The following is a 13,213-nucleotide window of genomic DNA, read 5'->3' as shown; positions in this document are numbered from 1 at the left end:
TAAGGAACTCTTTGCAGAAACATCTGGCTATAAAAAGCCACCAATTGCTTCAGACAAGGGTTCTCACAATCTTTATGAAGGAGGCAAGAGTATATTTTCAGGTATCTGCAATAAAAGCTTTATGAGAGCAAAATACAGACACTTAAGACTGATGTCACCCTGACATTTGGGCAATTCTGTCCAGCACTTGCTTAATGATTCAAAGAGGGGAAAAAAAACAATACACCTTAACACAGGAATAAGGGGGAGCACTATGATTTATCTGCCTGATGAAACTTAAATAACACCTCCTTTGCAGCAGAGTTTCGTTCTCCTGTAACTTGGTATCTGTATGCCTGTGTCCACTGTACAGACATGGATCATTTGGGTACAACACTGATTCCCAGAATGCGTGGATAGATAACATTGCTAAATACAAAGTACACCACTAGGATCCTCCTCCTCCCCAAAGCGCCCTCAAACAGGCAGAGTGGGGCAAGTGGCACATTCAGGTTACAGCACCAGCACGACAAAGTATGTCCCCCTAGGAAGGGTGGCTCATAGTGACACTCCATCTTATAACCTCACAGGCTGCTGCCTGTACAGTCCCTTGTCTCACTTGAAGCCATTCCTACACACTGTAATGAAGTGCCTGAAATAAGTCTGGGATCCTCCAGAAAGAAGGGTGGGAAGGCTCTTGGGGCCCTCTTCCATTGTCTTGGCCTTTAAATGCATCTCAAATGGGCCACAGATCCACTGACATCAGAACTGCATCTTACCTTGTCTTTGTATAAAAACCCTGAGCAGCGGGTGAGCGCTTGAAACAGCCTTGAAGAAGTTGTCATCATTATTAATAGGGAGAAGGTCTCCATGCACATCAGCGTATCCAATCATCACCTCCAGGCTGGCTATGTGATGAATGTGAAGGATTAGTTTGTAGAAGTCTTCAAACTTTCCTGGCTTGTAGCGATCCAGGGAGAAACGTCTGAACTCTGCCCCAAACTGCAAGAGAAAACAAACGGAGGGGCTGATTTCAAGCATCACTATGTTCCAGTACTCCACGTGGCAATTGTGCATGGTGCCAACGCACCTGTAAATGGCTATAAAAAAAATCAGTTTGGCCTCAGACAATTAAGAATATTTAAAATAACTTCATGAATTTGAAACAAGTCAGAAAGTGACTGTGGGAAAGGGTTCAATTAATTTGGTTTCTGATATCAGAAAGATATTAATTATTAAGAATGTGAGAACAAAATTAGATCCTCCAAACATGAAAACCAGTAAGTTGAGGGAAGAAGAAGCAGAAAAAAAAAATCCAGCTTAATTAAGTTAACTATCTTAAGCTACTTTTTTGCTATGCTTAATTTTACAATCAAGATGGACATGTGTTGTACACTACTGGTATATTGGTATACTGGTATATATACTGGTTCATTAGCTGAACCTCTATGTCATTCACATTTCTAAAATGTGGGAAGCCTGAACTAGGATCTTGTGGAAATTCTCATTTGCAAAGTCATTTAATACGAAGGCAGGAAACTTTTTTTGAAAAAAAAAAAAAAAAAAAGGGAAAAAAAAAGACCACAAACACATACTGTCTTCGGTATATAAATTGTTCCTCAATAATAATAAAAAAAAAAACGCTGAGAGTTTTCTATAGATACACTCCTCCTCAAAACAGAGGATGATTTGCTTAGAAAAGCTCTCTGTTGTTCAGTGAGCTTATACACACAAGGCACCCTTTTGCTGAGACTAACCATAGCATGAATCATCGCCATAATCATCTTCAAGCAGAGGAACCACTAGCTCTGGGGGCAAGCATGTTCCCAAATTATTTCCGCAGTTATGAAAATCCCTCTCTTCAGCATCAAAGCCTAGCTGGGATCATCTGAAAGCTTATTTAGTCAAATCAGGCTGCTTGTTCATAATTTTAACAGCTAGTGCCAGTTTGGATTTCAATACAAAAAGCCCATCCAAATACAAAAAGAGCCGAACAAACCACAGCTGGCTCCAATGGAGGGAAGAAAATCACTCTTTGCCCTTCACTTCCTACTCGTCTCAAATAAAATCCAAATGAGATCTTACTTCCATTTCAAAATGCAAAAGCTGAAGTATTATTATTTGAGAAAGAAAAAAAAAAGGCATCTTACAGATTCCTTTTTCCTAGATTCACAGGAGAAGAAGCCATCTTCTCTTGACAAATTTAGCATTCTCATGGTAGACTAGAAGGGTAAGAATAAGATCTTTAGCTGGAGACAAGAAAAGGATCTTTGCAGGCCATGGGTAGAGCTCTGCACCTTCTGCTCGACGTACCTCACCAGAAGCAAAGGATTCCTTTAGCCAAAAGAGCACCTCACCAGGCCAGCGTACTTGGGTGCCAACTACAATAAACATTTGTTTCATGACAGCTTGTTCAGAACCACAAGCATGCAGGGCACTTGGCAAGGAAATGGATGCTAAGCAGTTCCAACCCAACCAGCACAACACCCAAAACCATTCAGGTGCCCATCCTGCCAGGGCCCATGAGGCTGAGGGAACCCACAGGTCCTGCTCTGCCCAACATGCGCGTTAAGCCATCAGCCACCTCCAGGACCAGGATGCTGTGTTTGGTGGGATGGGAAAGGAAAGGAGGAAAGAAGAAAAGGTAGCTATTTACAGGTTGATATGACCCAACATTCAGCTCCAAGCACCACGAGAGGCAGACATACAGTGAAGAGGCCTGGCCTCCCAGCCCAACCCCTGTAGGTAACATCCTCGCACATGTTGTGCCACCTTCACGCCATGTAGTTGTGCCCATGAGTAACAGTGCATCCATGGGGATGCATCTGCAGACTTCAGGTGCCGGAGTCTTATGCGAATGCGGTAAAGGCAAACGAGCTTGTTGTTGATCCTCAGGAAAGCCCAAGAGGCAGCTTCCATCATGTAGGAACAAGATAACAACAAATAAATGCAAATGATTCCACTAGTGCCTTTGCGCAGTGAAGCCCTTCAAAGGCAAGAGAGCTGGGAGGTGATTCTGCACAAAGGGGCATGAGAAAGGAAGAACATCAGAGTGCCTCCAAGAGAGATTTAAATAGATAACCAAGATTACATTTGCTGTTTAAAGGTTAGTATTACTGTAGCGGTAGCTTGGCTGACTAATTTACACTGTGATATACGCAGGCAGCAACCATTGTCAGTGGGTCTTTTCAGGGGAGGGAAAAATGCTTCAGCAGTGACCGTTCATTCATCATCCCTAATGAGGCTGATGGGGAGCATCCCAGCAATAATAGGGTTTGCATTTCCGCACAGCTTGGAGACTGGGTGCCCTGCATTGTATTCAGCGGGATCGCACGATAACATGCCCACCAGAAACTGCAAATTCGGAGGGCTTTGGAAAGATAGCCACAATGGCTATCTGCTTTTCTAAGCTACAAACATGGTTTTTATTTAGTATATCGCTCCAAAGAGAGAGACACAAGGAGTGATGCTTCTGTCAGAACAATACCGTATTATCCTTTTTGATTAACGGTTCTAACAACCAGATTAGTCTTCCATAATGAAGTAAACTACTCCGAACTATTTATCTAACACAAATATGCTATCTACTATTGCAGAAGTCAGAGGACTGGAGGTCGAAGGGAACTGAAAAGAATTCAGTCTGACAGAGTTAACTGTGACTAGAAAGAAACCTAAAGAGCACTGAAGGTATTTGCTTTGCAAAGAATGCACTGTGTCCCAGAGATCCTCCAAAATATCAGCCAGCCACTATGCCTGCTGTCTGCAATTGCGACTAGCTGGCCAAAAGCACCCAAACAAAATGTAATACAGAAGCAGGAGCCCTGTGCAAAACAAGCACCAGCTTCCTCCCCCTCCCCCCCTCCAAGTTTCAAAAAGTTTAGAAGGTTAAAAAAAATAAAATAAAATAAACACTGTTTTTGAAGTGCCATCTCTCTAGTTTATTGCTAGCTTTGCATTTAGGCTATTGTAATAAGAGAACATCAAAGAGCTGCATTTAGCAATAAACATGAATTACGTTAACTACCTTCTTTTCCCATGAAGTAAATACCAGGGACAAAAAAAAAAAAAAAAAAGGAAAAAGAAAAAAAGAAAAAACACTCTCATCCTTGCATAGACAATAGTTTCTGGTTACATGCAAGATTATCAAAAAGGCGAATGCCTGATCTGGCCTGTGTTATCAGGGAAAAGGAGCAGAGGTCAAAGAAGAGGGGGGAAGACAAAAGCTAAATCGTTCTGTGCTGGCTGATGACCTGGGACCTCAGGTCTCTGCTTCCACGCTCATTTTTCTATTACCCCTTTTTTCCCCCCCAGCAACATCTTCGCTGCCTCACCCATCATGCTCTCGCTCTGCTCCCAGACTCAGAGGGCATTTTTAGCAGAAAGATGCTACTAAGCAAATCTCTGCAGCAAATTCTCATTTCTTCAGCTCCATGACCTCTGTAGCAGCTCTCCCAATACCGCTGACCGGGCAGGCTCATTCTGCTCGAGCCTCTGCCCGTCTCTTGACGCTTCTTCCAAGAGATGGTGACAGGAACAAAACTTAGAATTCCTATGAAAAACAAACTGGAGAGAGTGACTGCAGACAGCCTTTTAGCTAGTTTAACTTTTTTTTTTTTTTCCTTTGCTTGTGGGGAAAAAAAAACCCACTATCTTTCTCCCTTGTTGTCTTCTCTTCTTTCCCACCATGCAATACACCCATGCTTTAATAACCAAAAAAAAAAAAAAACCTTGTATTCTGACAAAAGCAACTTTTGCTGTGTGCTTTCTGTCAGTCTTCCTAAATACCTTCTTGCTTCACAACAGCTCAACTAAAAATGTTTTCACAATAGCTGTTTTCCCAGACCATTCTTCCAAATTCATCCCCCCCTTTTTTTTCCCTCCTCTCCCTGACCCCAGTAGCTCCTCTTTTATCAGGGTCACCAGGTTGGCTGCTTTCTGCCCCAGAAGGACACAGAAAGTGCCAGCCTTCACCACCGCCTCAACCTCTCTGGCCCTCAGGCAGAACTCTCAGCAAACACCTTTAGAGACACAACGCTGTTGGTCGAGTAGCCCTTCACAGCAAGGCTTTAAAAATAAATCTCTGTCTTGAGTGGATGGTTGGCCTTTCTCCAGGCTGACTTCTTCTTTTTCTCTCCTCTCCCTGCAGACTTTGAAGATAAGCCAGTCTGTTTGCAAAGGGTGGTCCTAGATTTTCAAGGGAGCGCTGAGGGCCACATTGGTGCCCTCAGTATACCCCATGGCTCTAGCAGGAATACACTGCTGGACATACAATGTGAAAGGTCTATCATCACCACCATCACAAGGGAGAAGGGACACTTGGCACCTTCCCACCCCCAGGGACAAGAGGTCACCGAATCAAGTACTCTTGTCATCACTGCCCTCAGCGCACTAAACAACAGAAGAAATGTGTATGTCTCTAGCAAGAGACAACTATTTCTGACCATTTTCTGAGAGGCACCTGTGTGATTACAAGACACACAACCAGTCAGAGCTTCCACAGGTTAAAACTTATCTAGGACCTTTTAAGCTTCTGCCAGAGCCTTCCTACAAGCACAGGGCCTGCAGGAGCTGCAGAGCACCCAGCCAAACCTGACAGGGGACTGCAGCAGCTGTGTGGGGCGAGAGCAGGAGGGACGGCCCCGAGCTGGGTGGCCCTGGAGCCTGTGCACCGCACCCTGCCCCAGACATTCCTGCCTCAATTAAGAGTCAGGGATTTTCCAGTGGGAACAGGACTAGCTCTGCACTGGGAGATTTGGCCTTCACTTAGAGGGAGGGAAGGTCTCAGAAGATAGGTCCCATCTTTTAACTTCTGGCCTGCATCGTAAAGGTAATTAGGTGCATGCAATCAATCTCTGGAAGAGTTTTTTTGGTTACTAAAAGGCCAGGTTAAGCGCACGCAAAGCCTCTTACAAATGAATGATAAGAGGGGGGCAGCTGAGGAAAGCACCATTAACTGCAGCCCTGAGGAGCTCTTGAGAGCTGTCTAGTCCTGCAGGCTGCAGTCTGAGGTGAAGACACCTGAGAAGTCAGAAAGGCACCTCTGCTGCTAGAGCCTTCAGCTGTAAACAATTTTTCAACTTTAAATACCATCTCAGCAAATTAAAGATCCACTGCTCAGTGTTCCTGCATTAGTTTCATTAGTTAGATTTTAACGGGCATGACAAACTACCTCCCTGACCCACACAAGCTGGCAAGTTGAACCCTCCCCTCCGCAGGGCTCCGAGCAGGCCCGCACCGAACTCCTGCGGTTGGGCTGACCGATGGCACCTCAGCGCGCTGTGGCCACTCTCTCCCCAACAAACTGACCATTTAAAGCGTCAAGCCTAAATTTAAGGGGCACGACCGCTTCAAAACATCATCCCACTTTGAAAAGTAAAGATTCATAATAACAGAGGAGCCAGTAGTTCATTAGAAGTCATGTAGTAAATGGATACCAGAAGCGGTGCAATACCTGTCATCAAAAGTCGAGCAAATTGGGAGGGAAAGGAACACGGGCAAGATGTGTGAAGACAGACATTAATATTTGCAATCTAAAAACTTCTCTCGACGCATTTTCCAAAACTACAGCCTGACCGAAGCCGATCTTGCTGTGGCACGCGGTCTTCATTTGAGAGGGGAAGCACTGTGGTTTTCTGAGTCCGTGCTACATTTGGTTTGCATATAATCAAGTATGTTTTGAAGCTCAAAAGCAGAAGTTAAACCAGCTGGTTACAGTACTTTTCACTGTGCTTATTTTAGTTCTGTTCTAGGTATCACAGTGTGATTTTAACTTGGAAGAACCGGAATACTACTTACAGACTTTAAAACACACTTAAACTTGTTTTAAAACCTTCTAGGTTTAACACTTTTTTTTCCCCCATCAGTTTTCAAGTGTGCTACACATGGAAAATGTTTCTTCTGAAATTCCAGAGGGCTTGTTAAGACTTCAAAGTACAACTGAAATCGGTCAGAGTACAAAAGGCTGGTGAACACGATTTGTAAACCTCTCTCACTTGGTTAACACCAGAAAGAAAAGACAATTTTAAATTTAAAAAACTCTCTGCAAGGGACTGGTAAAAAAGTTTGCCTTTACTGCTCATGTTACAGTTATGACATGATATGCTGTTACACTTCATACCTTTTGAATATGTATTACTAATAATATATATTTATAAAATATATAAATCAGTAACAACATGTCACCTGGACACAACATCATGATTGTTAAAGGATGCACACAGTAACAGCAACCTTTGGAGAAAAAGGATGGGGAAGTCTAAAAGGGCTATCTGTGTATAACAGGTACAGACACGCGCTCCCGTAAGAGAAGATTATATGAATGGGACAAACCAGCAGCCGTTTCATCAATCTAGCAATTGCTTTGGGAATGGCAGGCTTGCTGAAGCATTATCTGACTTACACACTCATCCAAGACCCAAATATATGTGCAGGTTTATCCACTTTATCCGCAGGTTTCCCCAGAGCGCACAGCACATGTATTCTCTGCATGGAAGACCATATTCTACAGCATGACCAATGTAATGCCTCTACTCCAGACACACCAGAAGGGGATTAAGAATTTATTTTTAAAATCCCATTGCATTGTTCAGCTGAACACCAACATTTACTGGAACAAAGCAGAAATAGAATAGAACAGAGAAAAAGTATGGTTATAGTTAAGTAGATATATTTATCTTAATGGGTTTGTTTATTGCAGTAGGATGTTAGTCATGTTCTTGTTAATTTGTAAATTCATCCGTAATGCAAGAAAGCAGACCATTATTAAAAAGGCAAAAGAGTCACAATCTACCACGGAGTATCCAAAACAGCACTAAGTCAGGTAGCTGGGCTATATGATCCTTAGCTATTATTAAAAGTTCACATTTTTCCATGAGGATTCAGGAATTAAACCACAACTATCCCCTAGCCCCCCAGAATATTTTTTTAGGAAACCAAGATTGCATCTATCTACTTTTCAGTGTATAAAAATGAATTCTAAAGCTTTCAAGAAATAATGTAGTAATGCAGAGAAAAAAAAAAAAAAAAAAAAAAAAAAACCTCTCTGTTGCTTCTAAGCCAGAAATGTGAAGTTGTGAACTGTGAAGCTCAAAAACACTCTTCTACAAACAATTCTAAAAGCTACCATTTAAAAAGCCTGAGGGAATCTTATACCTCTACTATTCCAGAATTTCCCAGTGACTGGAAAAGAAATACACACTTAGGCTAACAACTACCCTCTCATTTGAAAAGCTGTACATACAAGTTAGAAAACTCAAATCTCTATTTTTAACCCATGCACGGGGGTGAGAGAAGAAGATTAGCAACATGGAGCTATACTTAAAGAAGGACTCTCACTATTAATGTAGGAATTTCTTAAAAAAAAAGTTTTGCTCTTCTGTAGACTCCCACTCCTGCAGGGGGAGGCCTGCAACCTCTCTCCACAGGCAAATGGAAAAACAGGTTTGTGATCTTGTGACTATAGGCAGGATTTTAAAACAAAAAAAAAAAGAAAAATAAAAACAAACACCATACACAGTGTAAAAGTCATCTGGAAACTGGATTTGAGATAATTTCCTGCACAGAAGACAGATACTTCATTTGCCACCAGACTGGGGAACGCTGAAACCAAGGGCTAGACGCAAGTGGATACACAGTTGATATAAGCCAGCAAGAGAATGTGTTCTTAGATCTTGTCTGAGAAAGCTGAAACATTTATTCTGAGTTCAAGACAACACATAGATAAGAACTATTTAATTTATTCTGTAGTGACAGACAAGGGAAAAGGATGAGATGTAATTACAATTCAATTAATATTTTCCTACAACACGTGCCAGTTTCCAGGCAGGTTTTCTTCCCCCTACTGCTTTCCTATCTAGCGATACATTCTCACATGCTTTGATTGTAGCAAGGCTGCCTTTTGGCGGGGACAGAGGGAGGGAAGAAGCACAGGGCCTGAAGCAAGATGACGACTTGAAGGAGAAGACGGCAGCAATCCCAGCTACCGACGTGTTTCAGACCAGAAACACACACAGGTGGCTGCTTCTCCATTTCCCTCTTTGGCATTTGCTGCAACATGGCGATCCAGGAGCTTTCCAAAGCACCTCTAATTGTCCAGAGAAGAACTAACCCGACGTGCACCAACGCCTATTCCATAGTGTCAGGAAACTAATCATTCTGCAGAGATCTCTAGCCAGAGAACATATCATTCTCAGCGTTTTCACGGGGCAATCACAAGATGTTAAAATATTCAGGGCACGAGCAGCAGGAGCCCTTTTGGGCCACCTTCCCCACACACTCAATGGATCAATCAGCTTAGGCTCAGCGAAGGTACAAGCAGCTGCTAAAAATCTGACCTTCCACAAAGCTCACAGATATTCTAGACGGGGAAAGAGGAACACTTTGTCCAGTTCTGGGCTCACCAAAAAGAGATGCTGACAAATTGGAGCAAGTTCAGTCATCAAGACAGTCATCTGCTGTATGAGGAGGAGCTGACGGAATGGGGCCTGAAGCAAAAAGGGCTTTTGGGGACCCATCAGCAGCCTGACAGTACCTACACGGCTCCTCCTAGCAGAGCAGGGAGGGAGGGCAAGAGACAAAAGGCTTCTGAGTTTCCCCATGAGGAGGATGGGGAGGAAAAAGAGGAGGAGAAAAAGCAGACTGGGTTCTGGGAACTAGAAACTTAATCCATTAACATTGCAGAGGATGAGCACCGCACATGCTATATTATCCAGGAAGATCTGCAGACTATGTAGTCTGTTTATTGAGAAGAGCCACAGAAGACACAAGATTCGGCAAGATGTTCTTCATAACACCTTTCCTCTCCTACTTATAAAAAAGTCCCAGCATCCTGTTCCTTGCCCTTCCCCTTTTTTTAAATAAGCCTCTTACACACCAGGAATCTTAACATTTAAGAAGATTTATGGATTGCCAGAGAAGTGTCTTATCTAGTACAGTACTAAGGATCCGATAAATTTTCCTTTCCAAAGAAGAGCTCAAGCCAATCTTCAAGAACTTTCTTTTGCAGGAAGGAACTAAACTCAGGCACAGCTTGGGCCATCTGAAATAATCTTGCTCAGTTTTCTACAGAGTGACTTCCGAATCATGACCAATCCAGTAGACCAGCTTGTTTATCCATGAGGAATCACCTGGTTATCATAACAGAGGCAGGGCTAGCAGAAAAGCACTTGCAGTTTATCATCCATCTGACTCCCCACAGCTATTTTTTCAGAGCTCTTTCCACATCTGACTCAATCTTCAGGGAAGAAGAAAAAGCTATTTCACGCAGTTGTGCAAAGCGGCGCGCTCTCACACTCGGCTCCTCCACTACAAGGGATTCCGCCTGCCCACGGGCTGCCACTTCCCGAGCCTTTGAAAAGCCACCTGAGAATCCCTTGATGCGCAGCCAGGAGCATGCCCCAGCTCCGGCGCTGCGCTGCACCCACCTTCGTCCGCCTGGCAGGAGATAGATGCAAAATCATGAGTTCTCAGACTCAACTTTCTAGTTCTCGGGCAGGTTGGGACAGGCCTTGTACTTACAGAACAGAGGCAACTGGATGTTTAAAAGGCTGACTGCGTGAGGCTACCAAAAGCAGCTAGTGAAGAGAAGGCATTTAAGCTCCCCCTCCTTCCCCCCCAGCTCCAGATAGTCCAGCTACCATTGGCCAGAGCTTCCCACTTCTGCAACTGCATAACTCCCTGTGAGTAATCCCACGAGCTTTATAGACAGAAAGGAACCGTCTTGCCATTTCGGGACCAGCCTCCACTCCCCAACAGCTTGACGCACGCAAGTCACGCTAACCGTACCCTGGCAAAACCACCCGCCAGGCCCAGGGGACGCAGTGGCTGCCCTCCCTTGACCCAAGCTGCGCCTTAAGGGAGCATCACTGGGTGCAGGCCCTCCACGTGCCAGTCAGGTTCAGCCTCTACTTTATGTTTCCACCCCACTGAAGTGGCACGATTCTCCATGGTACCTTCTGTGCCATAAGGAGCAACTCCCCTGAACTGCAGAAGGCCTCCTGTAAAACCCTTCCATGCCCACAGGTTTATTCCCAACAGATTTCCTTCTCTCTGCACGTCTGTGGTCATTCATTCACACTCACCATCCACCTCAACCACTCTCTATCTAAATGATGATGCAGGATTCACTGAAAAGATTACTACTGCTGAAGAAGGGGCAATGAGGCGATCATTATAAGGTTGCTTTTAAATTGTTAACAACAGGAGAAATGTTACTGCTGTATTCATGTGGAAGAAAGTAAAAGTGTGAACTTAAAAATGCGTTAAAAAAAAAAAAGAAAAAAAGTATCTGGCGTCAAGATTTTTACTCTGAGGCTTGTGCTGGGTGCAAGCCAGGGATTAGAGAACAGGATCCGGAGGGTACAGGGGTCACACCAAATGTTGCAGTGGACTGCACCTCAGAACTGGCATGAACTGACCCAAGGTCTTCCAGCTGCATGAATGAGAACTTCCCTTTGGCCTTTCCAGTAGTGGAGTGTCAACCAGAGGCCTGGAGGGCCTTCCACCTGCACCGCAGATGCCACCTTTTGAGGGGATGGGAGAGTGCCCCACACGTGAGGAGGGGCCATAGGAGGACCAATGCCAGCATTAACAGGGGCAGAGGACAGACATGGAGAGCCCTCAGTGCCACCAGGATACTCGGCACCTCGGCTCCAACGTGGGGTACCCAGCACCTCAGCTCCAACTTGGGGTAAACGGGGCTGGTGCAGTTCCCCTGCACGTCCCAATGCTGCTCCTCACACTTGCAACCTGCTCACCCATCAGACCTTTTCCATAGCTTGCATAGACCTTTTATTGAACATAAAACAGACCTCCAGGAGAAAAAAAAAATACTAAAGATTCCCTCAAACACGACATACTTTTCCACCCAGGAGCACTGGACAGGCTTCTGCTGCTACTGCCGCCTGGAGAGCCCTCGGCAGGCCAGCCGCCCCCGCCGAGGGCTGGAGGGACAGCCTTCCACCCCCCCAAAAAGGAGGAGTTAGGGGGAAAACAAGCAAACACACACACACACACACACACAAAAAAAACAAATCCGAAAAGGGGCAGAAGGGGGAGGTTTACCGGGGCCGCGGGCAGCCCGGGGGGCCGGGCCCCGCCACGGCGGCAGGGGGCTGCTCCCGTACCCCGCTCCCTCCTCCGCCTCCCATCCCCACGCCGCTTGCCCAGAAAGCCCACGTCGAGACCCGCCGCTTGCGGGGCTACCGCGCGAACAATGGGCGGCTTCGAAACAAACGAAACAAAACAGAAAGAAAGAAAGAAAATGAAAAGTTTGCGCCGGAGTCCCTGCGGCGAAACAAAAGATCGAGCTGGAGGAGCGGCGGGCACGGCGCCCCCGGCGCCCGCCCGCGCCGCTCGCTCCCGGCCCGGCCCGGCGCCGCGCGGGAAGGGTCGCGCGGCCGCGCGCGCGGGGGGCTGCGCCGCGCTCACCTTGCTCTTCACCTCCACGGCGCTGCACTCCAGGTACCGCAGAGTCTGGGACTTGTTGAAGCTCCGATTCATCTTCCCGGCGCCCGCTCGCCCCCCCTGCCCGCTCCGCACGGCGAGGGCTGCCCGGCAGCGCCCGGCGACGCGGCGCGGCCCCCGCGAGCGTGCGGCGCGGAGCAGCACGGCACGGAACGGCGCAGCACGGCACGGAACGGCGCGGCGCGGCGGCCACTTTGTCCCGGCGCGCCAATGAGCGCGGCCGCTCCGCCGCGCTGGGCGCCCGCGGCCGCGCCGCCCCCGGCCCGCCCCGCGCCCGCCCCCCGCCATGGCCGCCGCCCGCCTGCCCTGCCGCTCCGGGCAGGAACGGGCGCGTTTCGGCCGTGCGGGGCTGCTCGGCCGCGCTGCACCCGTGCGGGATAAAAACGCGCTTTATTATTTTTTCCCTCTAAGCGCAAGTCAGGTTAATTCACCAGTGCAGCTCGGGGGTGGAGGGGGGGGTTCCTCTCTCCGTTCGCTGTCAACAACTGCCCTCTCGGGTCCTGTGCGGGTTAGCGAAACGCACAGTCCGCTTTTCCCTCACCTACTCCGTCCTTGCAGCCCACAGCTTTATTTGAGGACGCAAATTTCTGTACTTTGGGAATGCAGATAATGTGATTTCCCATTCTTCCATACTGCGTGGTTTTGGAGACAGTAGATCACTGATTCTCACTGTGCTTTTTATTTGCAGATTAGAGGAGCTGCTTCAGTTTTTACTCACTTTTTCATCTTTGAATTAAACCCTCATCCCGGGAAACAAGGTGAATACACTGAT

The 13,213-nt window shown here is 46.4% G+C and overlaps 1 protein-coding gene across 1 annotated transcript in view; it reads right to left on the bottom strand.

Annotated features, from left to right (window-relative positions):
- The window catches only part of PARD6G (par-6 family cell polarity regulator gamma), a 56,952-nt gene extending 44,419 nt beyond the window's left edge, over positions 1–12,533 (bottom strand). Inside the window, exons 1-2 of the mRNA XM_088533415.1 lie at positions 12,406–12,533; positions 759–981 (exon numbers count right to left, since the gene is read on the bottom strand). Of these exons, the coding sequence (XP_088389541.1) occupies positions 759–981; positions 12,406–12,477 (295 nt within the window). The 5' untranslated portion in view covers positions 12,478–12,533. The remainder of the gene's footprint in view (positions 1–758; positions 982–12,405) is intronic.
- Positions 12,534–13,213: the final 680 nt, after the last annotated feature.

The sequence above is a fragment of the Tinamus guttatus genome, unplaced genomic scaffold (genome assembly GCF_059628265.1).
Source record: "Tinamus guttatus ecotype Peru unplaced genomic scaffold, ASM5962826v1 Tinamus_guttatus_pri_ptg000497l, whole genome shotgun sequence".
Taxonomy (NCBI): Eukaryota; Metazoa; Chordata; class Aves; order Tinamiformes; family Tinamidae; genus Tinamus; species Tinamus guttatus.
The sequence above is the reverse complement of the archived record's forward strand: the minus strand, read 5'-3'. Positions and strand labels throughout refer to the sequence as shown.